The 16596-nt window shown below is 40.2% G+C and overlaps 1 protein-coding gene across 7 annotated transcripts in view; it reads right to left on the reverse strand.

The window, feature by feature from the left end:
• Window positions 1-16596, reverse strand: part of Frmpd4 (FERM and PDZ domain containing 4) — a 992697-nt gene that overhangs the window by 14733 nt on the left and 961368 nt on the right. For all 7 annotated transcript variants that reach the window (XM_028761843.1, XM_028761867.1, XM_028761861.1 and 4 more), the window contains 5 exons: window positions 11160-11296; window positions 6253-6379; window positions 4395-4484; window positions 3678-3860; window positions 976-1114 (listed from right to left, as the gene is read on the reverse strand). In XM_028761843.1, the coding sequence (XP_028617676.1) occupies window positions 976-1114; window positions 3678-3860; window positions 4395-4484; window positions 6253-6379; window positions 11160-11296 (676 nt within the window). The remainder of the gene's footprint in view (window positions 1-975; window positions 1115-3677; window positions 3861-4394; window positions 4485-6252; window positions 6380-11159; window positions 11297-16596) is intronic.

The raw sequence follows: 16596 nt of genomic DNA on the forward strand, positions 1-16596 counted from the left end.
CATATACATATACATATACATATACATATACATATACATATACATATTAGTACAATTTAGTGAGTTTAAAAGATGTCAAAGCTCTAGCCTAGGATTTTAAAGAAAGAAAAACTCTACAGCAGGGGGCTTAATTCTCAGGGTTCCAACCATTTTAAGAGCAAGGCAGTAAAAATGTAGCCACAGGATCATGACAGCAGGTTAGTAGGAGAGTTTCTGTTTAGTATATATGACTCGGTGAGGACCAAACACCAAGGGAAAAAAAAAAAGAAAGAAAAGGAAAAGGCTGTCAAGACTTCACAGCAATAAAACCACTGCTTTGGAAATGAGCCCCTGTCATTTCCAAGTGACTTTCCAGATGAAATGGGTAAATCAGCATGTTTATTTTTAATAGTTAATCAATGTCACCAGTACATAAAGGTTTTGTGTTATATTTGGAAGTTAGGTTTTTTTTTTAGATACAACCCTATCTTTTCTTTTTTCTTGGTAGTAATGGGGATTAAACCAAGGCTCCCATATTTGGTAGGCAAGCACTGTGTATTTGTGTGTGTGTGTGTGTGTGTGTGTGTGTGTGTGTGTGTAGGCAAGCATATGCCATGGTATGCATGTAGAGGTTAAAGATGAACCTAAGGTTTTGGTTCTTGTCCTCTCCTGTTATTCAGGCAGGATCTCTTTGTTGTTCATTGTTGAGTTGTGTACACCAGGCTAGCTGGCCCATGAGCTCACAGGGATTCTTTTGTCTCTGCCATTCTTATTGTAGTGAAATGGGAAATACAGACACATATTATGTGTCTAGCGTTATGTGCACTCTGACCCTTGGAACTCAGGTCCCCATGCTTTTGTCCCATCTCCCAAGCCATTGGAATCAGAAACCTTAAGTATAGCACTTTACTATTGAATTCTGTCACTGATTATTATTGTTGGGTAAGTTCTCAAAGGGTGTGTGGGAAGAGGATCATAAATTTAGAAAGAAAATACCTGTGTCCTGTGTGCCTGCATTTTTCTTGTTGGCCATGTTGAATATTGACCTCCTGGAGTCCACGAGCAACCGGTAGTAGCCAGCTGTCAGACAGGCCAGGTTCATGGCATCTGATGACTCCATAAGGAGTGTAATGGGCTGCACAACAAAGAAATGCATAAGAAAGAAATTTTCATTAATGTCTTCCTTCCTAAAGTGCTTATGAACTGTAAGGAAAAGAAGATACTGAGCAAACCTTCCACTAGAGAAACATAAATGAGGGGAAAACTTCAGAGATAACATAAGGTACCTTACTGAGAAAACACTCAGGTGGCACAATTTTCAAAGCCCTTTGCCTTCACAGAGGAGCTGACACTACCCATCAGAGGAGCTCAAAGAGAAGCAAAGGACCCAGCTCAAGCTATATTTTCAAATAGGAAGGAAGGGGAGGAGTAGATTAAGGGTGTTAGAAACGACGGTTGAGGTTTTCTTTAGAGCAAATAAGAATGCACCAGTTTTCTGCAGCAGGAAAGGTGACCATAAGAGAGTCCACATGTGTTCACCGTGCATATAGAAATTCATGGACTGAATTTATAATTGCCTTCCAACTCATTCTGGAATGGATCAAGTACCAAGCCCCATAAAACACTGGTTTTCTTTTAAAATGGCTAATTGTCTAAAGAATAATAGTTAAGGCTAAGTTATTTCAGTTACCAAATTCAACTGCACAATGCAAAATACTTGGGATTATTAAAATTGAGATTCATGGGGCTAGAGAGATGGCTCTGGTTAAGAACTTGGTTTCCTTTAGATGGAACTACCAATACAGATGCAGATGCTCGCAGCCAACCATTGGACTGAACACTGGGTCCCCAATGGAGGGGTTAGGAAAAGGACTGAAGGAGCTGAAGGGGATTGCAGTCCCATAGGAAGAACAACAATATCAACTAACCAGATCACTCAGAGCTCCCAGGGACTAAACCACCAACCAATCAAAGAATATACATGGAGGGACCCATGACTCCAGCTACATAGGTTGCAGAGGATGGATTTCTCTGGCTTCAAAGGGAGGGGAAGCTCTTGATCTTGTGGAGGCTTGAGGCTCCAGAATAGGGGAATGCTAGAGCACTGAGGTGAGAGTGGGTGGCTGGGTGAGGGAGCACCCTCATAGAGGCAGTGGGAGGGGGATGGGATAGGAGACTTGCAGAGGGGAAACTGGGAAGTGGGATAACATTTGAAATGTTAATAAATAAAATAACCAATAAACAAAACTGCTTGGTTTCCTGCACCTTCATCGGGTGGCTTACAACTGTCTGTAATTCCAGCTCCAGGAGAGCTAATATCCTCTCTTCTGGTCTACAAAAGCCCCTCCATACACACATGCACACATATACATTTTTGAAATGTGAGATCTGTGGTAAAAATGTGTGTTCAAGAGAAAGAAATCACAAGTTGAGATGTTCCTATAACCAGGTGGGGAGCACCAAAGAGACCAGAGAAAAGGATGCTTCTAAAAAGTTGTCAGTTTACTCAAATGCAAGCTGGAGCTGAGAGCTGGGAAGAGAGACACACTGCTCAAACTGGAAACAATGAACTCCTGAGAGGCCATGTCTTGGTGTGTGGAAGGAAGTGATGATGGCATAGTCATTCTCATCGACTTGGAGGGAATATGTTTTTGTTGAAATAAAAAGCAAAGGAGGCAGAAAGTTGGCACAGAAATAAAGATGACAACAAATGAGGCCAAGACAGTAAAGGAGCAAGTATCTACTTCTGACTCTCAGGAGGAGGACACTGGTCATTGGAACAACATTTCCTATTCAAAATCTCTGAACTGTCCTTTCTACCTGAATTGACATCTCTGCTCAGCCTCTATGCCAGCCCACCAGTAGTTCGTTTAGGTATAAGACCATCAGCATGGTTGCCTCACTCATTTTGGTGTGGGACATACTATTCCTTTTACTAGTGACAACATTCAGCTCACATTCATTGTGCCCTTTCCCTACAATGTGTAGCTTTCTCCCAGCATCCTGGGCCATGAGCTAGGATAGGCATTCCAAGAATCTTGCAACACATATATCTGGCTAAGAAGTCAACTGGAACCATCAGGGATAAGGCCATGACATCCCATGTGGATGGATGACATATGTGAGCTTCCATGCTGTGTTGTGGTAACATGTTCCTGCTGCAGAACATGCTGGTGCATTTTGACTTGCTCTGAAGAGGCTCTTTATAATCACCTCAGTGTTCCTGAATCCATTTCTCTAACTCTGCTAGAGTGGGCCTGGGGTTGGGGTTGGGTATCCCAATTTAACCGAAGAGAATAAATGAGAATTCTAAGAAGCTGGAGGGACTCTCACTGACTCTCCAGGTGGGTAACTCAGCCTAGAAACTATGATGGGAACACATTTCCCTAGTGTTGTATGAGTCAGTATTCTACAGCCAGAAGGGATTGAGAAATGATACAACTTGCTTTTTTTGTGCATAGATGGGAGAATTTGAGCCTAAAGAAATATAACCACCTGTCCCAAATCACACAGCAGTTTAATGAGGACTAGAGTATCTAAACTGGAGTTGTATGGATTTATTATTTATTTACTTTTTGCAGTATGGCATCATTGAGGCCCTGCGTACATTAAGTCTTTTGTGCATGGTGAGTACCATCAAGGCTATCAGAAATGAGCTGCTCAAGCCAGTGCCATGGGTCCACATTTGAAAGGCTCACCTTAACGTCCAGCACATGCAACTCTACCCTCACCAAGCTCTCCTCCTCAGTAAACATTTCAATCCTGTTGACGTGGCTGAAGTCAGCTAAAAGAGCCACCAGATTGGTTTTGGTGTTTATGACATGGCTTATGCCATACCGGGGACCAACCAGAAGAGTCACTTCTGAGCGCTTCTCTGCCTGCTGAGGAAAGAGAATGACAGAACGTTCAAAGCCTGGACTTCTGAAACATCATCTAACTCTCAGCCTGAGAGACTATTTTCATAAGATCATGATATATTCTTTGGAAAGTTTTTCTGGGTTACATTGTGTTAAATCATCCAATTAGGTGGACTCATATATGAGTGTATGGAGGTGCTGATAAATTATGAAAAACGTAGAAAGCAAATGTTATCATGATACAATGTATCTATATACATCAAAAGGTTTTAGAAGTGAGAATGGTTTTCCCCCCTTTTATCTCAGTGACTGAAAAGATACCATTGTTAAGAGTCCTTTGATTCCATTTTTTTCCCCAGGGCTGCTACAGCAACGCTATCTAGATTGGACATTTCTCAAGGTATCTTCAAACTGTGGTGAAGTTGGTTAGTATTGAAAACAAGGACAGATTTCTAGCTACTTTATGTTTATTATCCAGGGCAAGTCCTTGAAGACAGCCTGTGCTGTGATATTTGGCAGGCCTCTGGCTCCAGACAGAAAGAAAGAAAATGAAATTACCACTAATGTTGCCTTGAAAACACGGCCCCCATACAGTCGCAGGTCACTGAGGAACTTGAGATAGTGGACCTTAGCTTGGAGTGCAGAGAGCTGAGGAGAGAAAAGAAAGCTCAAATGTAGGCTCCACTGGGTGGGACTCTTTCTACTGTGGAAATAATGGCACACAACAAGGATGCTTTTATGTTTTAAGACATGGTTTCATGCATCCTAGGCTATCTTCAAATTTCCTATTTAGCTGAGGATGACCTTGAACTTCTGATCCTCTTGCCTTTATCTCTGCCCAAAATTGATGTCTGTTAAGTGGTTTGAGTTGATTTTTTTTCAAGCCTGGTCTTTTAATAAAGAATCACCAATATTAGTTCATTATTTTATCTATTGTATACATATGTGTGTGTTTGTGTGTGTATATGTATATGAGGGTGGCATGAATATCACATGTTATTCCTTGAGAGATTTGCGTTATTTGAGATGGTATTTCATAGGCCTGAAGCTCACAATGTAGGCTCAGGCTGGCTGGCCAGTGAGCCCCACTCAACAACAGGGAGCCTGTGTCCATCTCTCCAGCAGTGGGATTACAATATTAGCTAGCCCATGCAGCATCATTACATGTGTTCTGGGATTGAATTCAGGTCTTCCTGCTTGTGTAGCAAGTGGTTTACCATCTGAGCCATCTCCCCAGCACTGGGAATTATAAAACTCTTGACCCATGGCATCTTCCTATTTTTCTGAAGCTGAGTGCTCACAGTGAGGTGATAGGGGACATTTTCCATTGAAACTGGGAAAGAAAATGTGGCCAAGAGAGTACTGAACTTGATTATATGTTTAAAAAAAACGTTTATGGGGTGAAGCCTTATAAAAATGACAGAAAATAGGATACCATGACCAAAGAGCTACCCACATGGACAGTGATTTGTATTGAGGTCAGACAAGTTTCATCAGCCTATATCAGCTCCAATGTGTACTCAGGTTGTTTCCCATTTTATAGGCTCAGAGATTTAAGACTCCTTGTCTTTTTACTTACTGGAATCTTTGCTCTTTTATTACTTCTCAACCACACCTTTCTTTTTTTTCTGACCAACAGAATACTTTTAAATGGTCTTTGTGTTTCTCTTACTTAATAAAAACAGAAATGAATACAAAGATTTTAACACTAATGATGAGTGACAGGGCTAACTTTTCTTTCTCTTTCCAAAGTAGGATTTAATCCAATGCTTGTAAGTGGTGATGGTGGTGATGGGGGTAATTCTGTTTCTTAGGGCATTCGTGCCAATATGTGGACACATTTTTAATAATAATTAGAAGAGGGGTGACATGGATACCTGGCCAGTACAGATCAAGGGTGCTTTTTCATATCCCAAAATGTCCAGCAAAGAACAATCTCTTACCAAATGTCAACAGCTCCCTGGGAGATAATCCTAATATAATGAATACAGTAACTGGTGGGCAGGGCCCCTTACTGGGTGCTTTGCATTTAAGATGGTTTGAGCAGTAACCAGTCATAGGATGAAAATATACAATTATCTTGTGATTTGAACCCCTAGCTGCAAAAGTCTCAGAAATTCTCTCATGTGACTACCCCATGCCTCCTGACCCAGATAAGTAGTTTCCACTTTGTAAGAAATAAATAGATTTCCAGAAGGATTCGTATTTTTGTTCCTTTTACACATAGAAGAATAGTGTATGAAGTTTTCCTGTTAATACAGTGTGCCAAGTATGTTCTTCATGGGCTAATTTTAAATATTTTCTTAAATGAATGCAAGCCTCTCTGCTTAAACAAAACAAAACAAAACAAAACAAAACAAAACAAAACAAAACAAAACAAAACACCCTACATTCTATTAAGATGTAACAGGGATACCTTTTTACCCGGTGGTACCAAGTTTTGATTTGCTTTGACAAGGTGGGAGAGTGCTTTCTTGATGTTTTTCTCTTTCATGCTCTGCAGCACAGCAGATGGAAGAAAAGTCTCTAGTCCCCACTCTTTCCTGCAACAGAAAGCACATCTTTCATTCCTTGTTCTTGTGATGATGACGTATATAAAACCAAATGACATTCTGCTGTTTGTTAGAACAAATGGACAGGGAGGCAAAGTTTAATTTACATGCAGGAAAGATACTGTTGGATCATTGATACATATGTTCAGTTTTAAAAGTAAACATACATATTCTTCACTCTATAGAAAGAACACTAACAATGGACATTAAAGAGACATTTTGTTCAACCCATTTCTGAATCTCTTAAATACATTCTACAATCAAATACTTCCAATATGTTTTCTTTAACCTTTTCAGCTTGTACTAATTGCCTTCACTGGTTGTACATGCTTTAGGGCTTCTTGTGACTTTAAAACACACATATATACACATGTGTGTATACACATATACATACACACATGTGCACACACATACACACACAGCAGTTCTAGGGCTCAGAAACCTAAGATAAAACCAAACACAACTGACCAAAAAAAAAAAAAAGTCAATGAAATGAGTCCTAATGCTATACTCGTAGATTGGTGCCTAGCCCAATTGTCATCAGAGAGGCTTCTTCCTGCAGCTGATGGAAGTAGATACCAGAGACCAACACTCAAACATTAGGGGGAGCTCAGGAAACGCCACAGAAGAGGGGGAGAAAGAATTGCAGGAGATGGGAGTTGAGGACACCATGAGAACACAGTCCACAGAATCAACTAAGCAGGGCTCACAGAGACTGGTGACAATCATAGAGCCTGCATGGGTCTGCACTAGGTCCTCTGCATATATGTTATGATTTTATAGCTTCCAGTGTTTGTGAGACTCCTAACAGTGGCAATGGAGGTATCTCTGATTCTTTTTCCCTGCACTCAAGACCCTTTCCTCTTACTGGGTTGCCTCGTCCAACCTTGATATGAGGGGTTGTGCCTAGTCTTATTGCATCTTGTTATTCTGTGGTTGGTTGATACCATTTGTAGACCTGCTCTTTTCTGAAGGGAATTGGAGGAGTGGTGGATCAAGGGAAGAGAGGAGGTTCAGTGTCAGACTGAGAAAAGGAGGAGAGACTGTGGTAGGGATGCATTGTATGAAAGAGGAATAAAAAAGAAAAGATTTCAAAATAAAGTAAAACACACATACAAACATACACACATATATGTTGTATATATGTATAACATACACATATAAATTTATACAGAGAAAATTGGCTGTCATTTGAAAAGGTACCTGTACAACTTACTATGTGATGTAAATGATCTATCTATCTATCTATCTATCTATCCATCCATCTATCAAAAATGTTCAATCAATACTTGGTAAAAGAACTGATTGCTACCAACATTGTTGTAGACTGCAAGACTTCACATATATTTGGAGGGCAGTATTTGTGCAGGAACCTAGGGCTTCATTCATGCTGGCCAAGTGACCTCAGACCTGTATTATTATCTTAAATGAGTGTTTTCATATTTTTATGTCTTTTTAAATATGTTCTCTGAGAGTTTTTAACAACATGTCTTGATTACAGTAATACTCACACCCTCATTTCTCAGATTCACCACCTTCCCTACCCACCCTGTCTCCCTACCCCTTACCTAACCCATAAAACCTAATTAGTGCTATCCAGATATTCTTGGACATGTGTTCTTCTACTAGCATATGTTTATGCCTCATCTTTATATTCAGATCACAAGTTTTTCAATGGTCAGGATTATATTTATACAAATTAGTGTTTTCTACTATCTGATGAAAATGTTATATACGATAATATTTGGTAAAAGAATTGATTGCTGCCAACATGGTTGCAGACTACAAGACTACCTAGTCAAGCTAGTTATCACTGAGAGGTTACGGTGTGTACAATGTTCCACTTGACAAGAAGTAGCCAGACAGTAGGGGCAGAAAGTCGTGCTAGTTTTCTAAAGATGGGTCTCCCACTGGCCTAAAACTCACAGATTAAGCTAGGCTGGCGGGTCAGTGAGTCCCTGGAATCTACCTGTCTCTGACTCTCCAGTGCTGGGATTATATACATATGCCACATGCCATGGCCAGCTTTATAAGCACAGGTTCTGAGGGTTAAATTCTAGGTTTCGTGCTTACACAGCAAGCACTTTAGTGACTAGTCTGTGTTCCCAGGCACCCAAATACATTTTAGTTGTATGAGTATTTTCTCAGGTTGAATAGGTACTATTTCAAATGGCAGCCAGGTTTATCCACACCTAAGAACTTTAGACAGTAGGAGAAGGTACATGTGAATGTGTCCAGCTAAGATGAGACTTGTTTGTGAACAGACAGTCTCTCAGACTACAGTCAGTAGGTGTACGCCATGGGAAAAGAGATGGACCACTCAAGTGATTGAATCACATGGGAAGGCTTTTCATCATTTAGGTGGCAATGGGAAAGTTGGAAATTGACAGAACAGTGACATTGGTGGTAGCAAATTGGAGCTCTAGTCTTTCCCAACTCAGTCCCTACGTTAGTTAGTGGACCATCATGGTACTTTACAAATGCTCCTGGGAAAGTGCCTTTGAGAAGTGGGTATTATATTCATCCATCCATGTTTTGAGTACAGATCAGGAGAAATCCAAGGATTTTAGAATGGCATGGAGGTATGATTTCAATCTGGCCGTAAGCTCTGACACACCAGTTCCTGGTTTTGTTAGCATGAAGAGCTGCTAGGATGAAGTAAGTGATGTTTGCTTTAGGCTAGTGTATATCTTGTTGAGAGACTGAGCGTTCCCTCTTAAAAGATGACCCTTAAATAGACTCATCAGCTAGAGGTAATACAAACCATCCATTTTCTAAGAAAAGACGATCTTTCTTGGCCAAAGAGAGATGCTGGTGGTAAAATAGCATACTCAGCAAGAGAAGGCATTGATGGTTTATAAACAAGTTGTGATTCACAGAGACAACTTAGTTGTATGACATTTTTGCCAGCCACCTCACAGTTTTCTTTCTCCCCTATTCCCCATACAGATACCAAGGTACTATAGTTGTGGCATTCTTTTTTTTTTCTTTTAAGATTTAATGTGTGTGACTGTTTTGCCTGCATTTTTATATGTGCACCACACACATGCCTGGTGCTCAGAGATGCCAGAAGAGGGTGCCAGTTTACCTTGGAGTTACAGGTGGTTGTAAATCACCATGTGGGTGCTAGGAACTAAATGCAGGTCCTATGCAAGAGCAACAAATGCTTTTAACTATGGAATCTTCTTCTAGATCACTCCACCCCTTTTATTTACAAGGTCTTATTATATACCTTAGGCTGGCTTCAAACTTGTGATTCCCCTAAAATTCCCTCAACTGGATGAGTATAGGTGTGAGCCACCAGGCCTAACATTTGACATTACTTTGAACGCTGCTGTGCAGACACGTCAGAACAAGTCCTTCTATAAAAATGGCTCCTCAACCATCCTAATGCTGTAGCACTTTAATACATCTCCTAATGTTGCGGTGCATCCCAACTATAAAATTATTTTTGTTGCTAGTTCATAACTGTAATGTTGCTATGGTTATAAACCCGAATGTAAATATCTGTGCTTTCTGGTGGTCTTAGGCAACCCCAGTGAAAGGGTCATTGACTCCTTATAGGCGTCATGACTCACAGGTTGAGAACTGCTGCTCTAACCACCCAGGCAATAGAGGAGGGATTCCATGGAGACCTTTGTGCCCATCCTTTGTGCTCCCTGGCTATTAAGACAAAGGAACCCCTAGGAAATGGAATTATTCCAAGAGTTTCATGCTGGAAGGAAGAGGCAAAGTCTGAAGCCTGATGCCATCCAGAGGAAGAACTTGCCTCCTAAGAAGAAATTTCACAGACCCCACAATTTATCTGACAGACAGGATGAGTCAGTGGTGGGCAGGACCAGACCTTGCCTAGACTGCTGGGTTACATACACCTCTGGCCCTCTATTTAAACCTAAATCTCCATTTCAATAGATATTTTATGTCAGGATCCTCAAGACAGATTTGGAGCTCAGTAGCTCCTTGTTTCTCTTCTCAGTTCTACTTCATGAAATTAATCTCCTCTCTCCTTTTTTGCATTACTTGTCTCTTTGATTGGTGTATATTTTAGGGATGGCTAAGCCTAACCAGGCTCCAAAAACAACTCAGCCTATCACATAGACTAAGGCAAATGAGTAGTCTCACTGCTTGGGTTTTAACCATGCCCCACCACTGCCCCTGTTATGTGACCTTGGAAAGTAATGGGCAACTTAATCATTTTGTACCTTAGTTTACAGTTTACCCACTTATCTTTAGGTAATTTCTGTATACTGAATGTGTTCATCTTCATTTTCCCTCATTCTGAGATGGGATCTCAAGAAGTTGCTCAGCTTGGCCTTGAACTCACCCTGTAACCCTAGAACTTCAGATTCTCCTTCCTCAGCCTCATGAGTAGCTGGATTCACAGGCCTGTATCACTCGGCCTGTAATTTGTTTGTTTCCTTATCCTGGTGTTTTAGGGACAAGATCTTGCTATATGGTCCTGGCTGCTCTTGTACTCATGGCAAGCCTTCTGCCTCAGTATGTTTTATCACTAAAGTTAATGTGATGGCAGGAGTGAGCCATAATTCTGGGGCTTATACATTATTTAAAAAATGCTTTTCATCTTGACTATAATTTCCTAAAGGTGAGTAAAGTGAGAAATGCATCTCTTCTATTACAAAAGACAAAATATTTGTATATTTTGCCACCAGTTTACAAATAGTCTGTTATGAACAAGATGAATTCTGCAAACAGATATAAATGAGTAAAGAAAACCCCACAGCATCTCATGATACCAAGTGTAAACACTTACTCAATGTATTTGAGGGAGATTTTCTGCGTCTGTTTGGTGGTGACAGTAGCAATGTACATTTGTAACGCGGCCAGCCGCAAGGCAATGTCATATTTCAGCTCTGGTCCAAATCGCTCCTGAACGACATCGTTACAACTCTGTAAAGAAACCAGCAGAGGGCGCAGTTGGTCAGAGCATGAGCCGCCTTCCACTGCCTTTAGAGGAACAGGTGACAACCATTCCCCCAGTGTTTCAACCTTCACTTCTAAGGCACTGAGGCTAAATGTGGAAACATCTTCACCGTGCTGCTTGGAGCCGAGTCAGTATTTAATTGCACAAACATAGGGACCACACAAAACATTTAACAGTCATCGACAAGCTGTTATTTAAATATTTAGCTTTTTGAAAAAATAATTAGGAATTTAGGGATGGAATTGCCAAACACAGGTGCTACAACTGAACAGGAAAACACTGATGGAGGAATGTGGGTTTTGCAGCTAGGCTGCTGCTGGACTTGGAATCCTGGCTTCTAATCTTCTTCATTCTTTTTATACAAATCCCTAACTTGATGGGGCCTCTATTTTCCTTTCTGTAAAATGGAGTGATGGTTCTTAACCACACAGTGTTGTGAGGACTAAAATAGTTGACAATGAGAAGCCCTGGAATGGTACTTGGTGGCAATAAGCACACTTCTAAAAATGTATGTTATCCTTATACTTCCTTTCTGCGGTACTGGCGGTTGCAGTCCTGGCTTTGCCATCAGCTACTATGTTTGAAACATTAGCATTTATTTGAACTCTTGCCCTCTATTTATTTATGAGTAGGACTCATAGGTACCATGTCACTAGAGCTGCTTGAGGATTATGTGAGACATGCAAATGCTTTATCACAGGGCATTGGTGAGTGCTATAAGGGTGTCTATTAAAACCTTCCATCCCTTTCAATGGCTGCAGCCCTCCCATTTTAAATATGTAATCATGTGGGTGTTAGTTCTCATCTCTTGGAATTAGTTTATTCAACTCACAGAATTTGTGGCTAAGGCCAAAATGTAGGCCAGGTATAGTGTCATACTCTGTAGGTCAAGCTATGTGTAAGGCTGGGGTAGGTGGATGTCTTGTAACTTTTCTGTGGCTTTTCTAAGTATCATGAACAAGGCAACTTATAGAAGAATGAACTTATGAGGCTTTTACAGTTTCAGAGGGTGAGGGCATGACCTTAATGGTAGGGAGAATGGCAGCAGATGGGTAGGCATGGCACTAGAGCAATAGCTGAGAGCTCACACCCTTATTCAAAAGGGGGAGGTAGGGAGCTAACTGGGAATGATATGGAATTTTTGAAAGCTCAAAGGTTACTTTCAGTGTTATAGCACCTCTAACAGGGACAAACCTCCTAATCCTCCACAAACAGTTCCACCAACTGGGGACTAAGCAATCAAACATCTGAGGCTCTAGGGGCCATTCAGATTCAAACCATCATAATGAAGGCCAGCCTAGTGAAATCCTCAGACTACATCACTGTCAAGCAAAGTGGCTAAGCATGTGCTATAAAATGTTAAGGTCCCATGTGACCACAGAGACTACACTTGAGTACTGTATTCCTCTCTCTTGTTAAGAGCAAAGTTTGGAGCTGAGAGCAGAAGGAACATGCAGAACATGTGAGCAGATTCTGTATGTGATGACTGATTTTTATACTGGAACCTGGATTCTAGGTCTAGAAAATCATATTCCTTTTCTAGCATCCTTATTGTATTCTTTGCCTTGTATCACATAGACATCAAAGGGAAACCCATGCTGCATTTATTTGCTTCCTTTTTTTTAAGAAAAGCACATCAGTAATTACTTCATATACTGATTTTATGAACTTAGGTCCAGGTACCATTGCATGGCTTCTGTATGTAATGTTTAAACATTGCATAGTTAGTATGTCTTATGTTTTGTATCTTATGTATGTATGTATATACAATAGATGGATATGTCTCAGTCTACTTCTCCCAACTTACGCCTAGTAGGGTCTTTCATGTTTGTTTCCCTGAAAAATCTTAAAGCTTCCTGCAATACCCAGCAGCTCATATTTGAAGTGTGTATGTCAAGAAGCAGGACCTAGCAAGCTTGGGGCATACCCTCCATCCCACCCTGTCAACAATTTAAAGCTGCCACGTTGTTTTGTTTATTTTTGTTTTAACAACCAGACAGAGTGCTTGAGGCAGTCAATCATGACTCCAAGGTGTTAACAGACTACATAGATTGCTTTAAACAGTCCTCTAAGAGACTAGCAACCCAGAATGTAGGGTCTGCTCACATTCTTAAGATGTGCATGCATATATACCCAAAAATGTGGCCTAGGGAACTCTGACAGCAATGTAATGCTTGCTCTACTGTAACATCGCATAGTTTCCAGCAAACTAAAAAGGGGACGCTTGCTTTAATTTTAGAGCTTTCTGTTGGTACACATGCATGTGTGTGGTCTGTCTATGTAGGTCAAAGGACAACTTTGGATATTGTTCCTCAACATATATTTAGACAGGATCTCTCACTGGCCTGGAATTTTCCAAGGATTGGTAAATTCCCAGGCTAGGCTAGCAGGCTTCCATGATCTGCCTGTCTTTAGTTCCCTGGTACTGTGGTTGCAAGCATGTGCTGCTAGGTCTTACTTTTGGTTAATGTGGGCTCTGGGGATCAAGCTCATGTCCTCATGTTCTTTATGAGTTGAGATATTTCCCCAGCCCCAGAATCTGTTTTGTGAGAAGTCATTTTTCAAATAACTTTTTAAAAGACTACTACTGCATAAGGATTTACAACAAGAAGGTCTTTCCTTTCCTTTCCTTTCCTTTCCTTTCCTTTCCTTTCCTTTCCTTTTCTTTTGTATAGAATTAAGATATAAAAGCTCAGGTACAATGGTAGGCTCTATCAGTTACTAATACAATTACCTTAGCTGTAACATGTTAGTTTTTTCCTTATCTAAAAATGGGTGAACTCTTAAAAACCATTGACTTGGGAGCTAACTAACTTGCAAGGTTGCCATGATAGCCTTAAAGTGATTATTTCATAAAATGGAATGTGCTATAGAAATATGAGCCATTATTGTTAATTTTCCTAAGAACTCTGGCCAGAGCCCTTCCCCCCACCCCCATTCCTGTTGTGCCTTGCTGTGCTGGCTTGAATAAGAATGCCTCTCATAGGCTTATCTATTTGAATATTTGGTTTTTAGTCAGTGGAACTATTTGGGAAGGATTAGGAAGTGTGGCTGTATTGGCAGGTGTGTCACTAGGGAATAGGCTTTGAAGTTTCAAAAGCCCGTGCCATTTTCAATTTCAGCTTCTGCTCCAACAAAAAGTCTGACTGTCTGCTTGTCATCATACTCCTCACCAGATAGCATGAACTCTTTGAAACTATAAACAAGACCCCAATTAAATGCTTTATAAAAGTTGCCTTGGTCATGGTGCTTCATCACAGGAATAGAACTTAAGACATGTGCATTTTAGCAGAATCCTGGGTAAATCTTTTGGCAAGGCAATTAGTCACTTGATTATTATATAATTAGTTAAGAGTGACCCTGGAGAGGTAGTGTGCAATATGAACTACATATGTATGAGTATATGTATGCATGTATATGTGTGAGAGAGAGTAATCATTATTTTATAACTCTTAAATATATGACTTAAATACAGTCTCACACAAGTGAATAGTCGTATTTGCTAAGTAGAGGCTCTAACAGGACCTAGTGTAGGCTTATAAAAAGTTCATCTGTAATTAATATAAATTTAAAAGGAAAACGATACATGTTTGCTGAGATTTTGGTGACTCAAGAGTTATATACTAAAATTTGAAAAAGCCCTCATGGGCTATTAATGACTCAGAGATGAATACATATTATCACTACTGAAATCGGTTTGCATCTTCATGCTTCATCTGGCCTATGGTAACTGTCCTCATTAGGAGCCTGCTAAGTTTAATTGATTTTGGTTTTATAAAGTGCTATGCATGGATTCTGCTTCCTCTTCTGTTCTCAAGGCAATTTTATTGCATTTTTGTAGTACTTTAAAATCAACAGGGGCACACAGGAGACCTGTTGACTTCTAGTAGACAGATGTGTTATTTTAGACACACCACACGTTCTGCGATACAGTCATTTCCAAGTAGAGTCTGAGGCAAAAAAAATGTTCATATCCTATTCTCTGAGGGGTATATATAAAATGATAGTAGCTTGATTTTAGTCTCCATCACCCACAGTATATAGCTATGCATCTCTCCCACTGCCTATTCCATTAGGAGGTAGATAATCTACCACCTACATGAAAGGCAAGGCAGGAAAACAGAAACATCATCAGTCTTTTCCTTTTAGTCCCCAGGCAAGCTCTCCAGACAGGTTGTCCCATTTTGAGGCCAGTCCCCTGGTAGAAAAGATGTCTTTCAAATTCGAAAACTCTCCATGCATTTGATTTGAGCAAACACGCCTTAAACACTACACAATTGGCTTTAGTGACTCCTTGTCTCCTTTCCCTAGGACAAGCACAGCCCTGTGATTTTTTTTCCCCTTTACAAAGGCAGTGGACTTCTTGTGGTGTTTAAACAGAAGCTGAATGCTTTTAAAGCACCATCCTGTTATCAAGATGAGAATGTAATTATAGAAAACAACCCATACCTGTAGTTCACTGTCTACAGCTTTATACTAACAGGTACTTGGAGCTATTCATTGGCAGCTAACTAGCTAATAATTGTAGCACAAGGTCTTAGCTGAGGTGACCTAGCTCAGTGATGCTCAGCAGGAATATAGAGAAGATGCAGTAACAGGTCAGCTGAGGATTGCCCTCTTTGTTTCACTCAGTCATAGTTGCCGTGGTTTCCTGACCTATTGGGGTAACAGGGCCTACTGTTCCCAATTAAGGGGTGCATGTGACCTAAATTTACCACCAAGAAATCCCAAAACATGGTGGTCTCACTGTTTAGGTTGGAAAATGCAGTATACATATAAAATGTTTTTTAATAAATAGGGTGTATACACTGAACAGGTTGGGACTTACCTTGGAGATGCAGGGCTATCTTCATAAACATTAATCACACCTCAGCTAAAAAAAAATCTTGTTCAAAACCCACACAGATAGGGAGATCTCTTAAGTTCTTTTCTGAGGATCCCTATGTACTAGAATGTAGTAAGCATGCTTTGCTTCTTTCTCTGATGTCATTATTGATCTTTAGAGATTATTGCCACTTGATAGCAACATTCCTAATTTGCCACATGTATCTTGTTTGTGTCTCTCTTTCACCTTATATCTACTTTCTTTTGGCTCATATTTATTTTTTCTTTTTTTGTATATATCAATGTAAAACACATGTTTATAGATACTTTGAGTGTTTCTATTACTGTGTACTATATATTAGACAAATGGATTATTTTTTGAGATTTTATTTTTATGTGTATGGATCTTTTGCCTACATGTATATCAATGTACCACAGGCAT

The sequence above is a fragment of the Grammomys surdaster genome, unplaced genomic scaffold, assembly GCF_004785775.1.
Source record: "Grammomys surdaster isolate TR1022 unplaced genomic scaffold, NIH_TR_1.0 131, whole genome shotgun sequence".
In the NCBI taxonomy this organism is placed as follows: Eukaryota; Metazoa; Chordata; class Mammalia; order Rodentia; family Muridae; genus Grammomys; species Grammomys surdaster.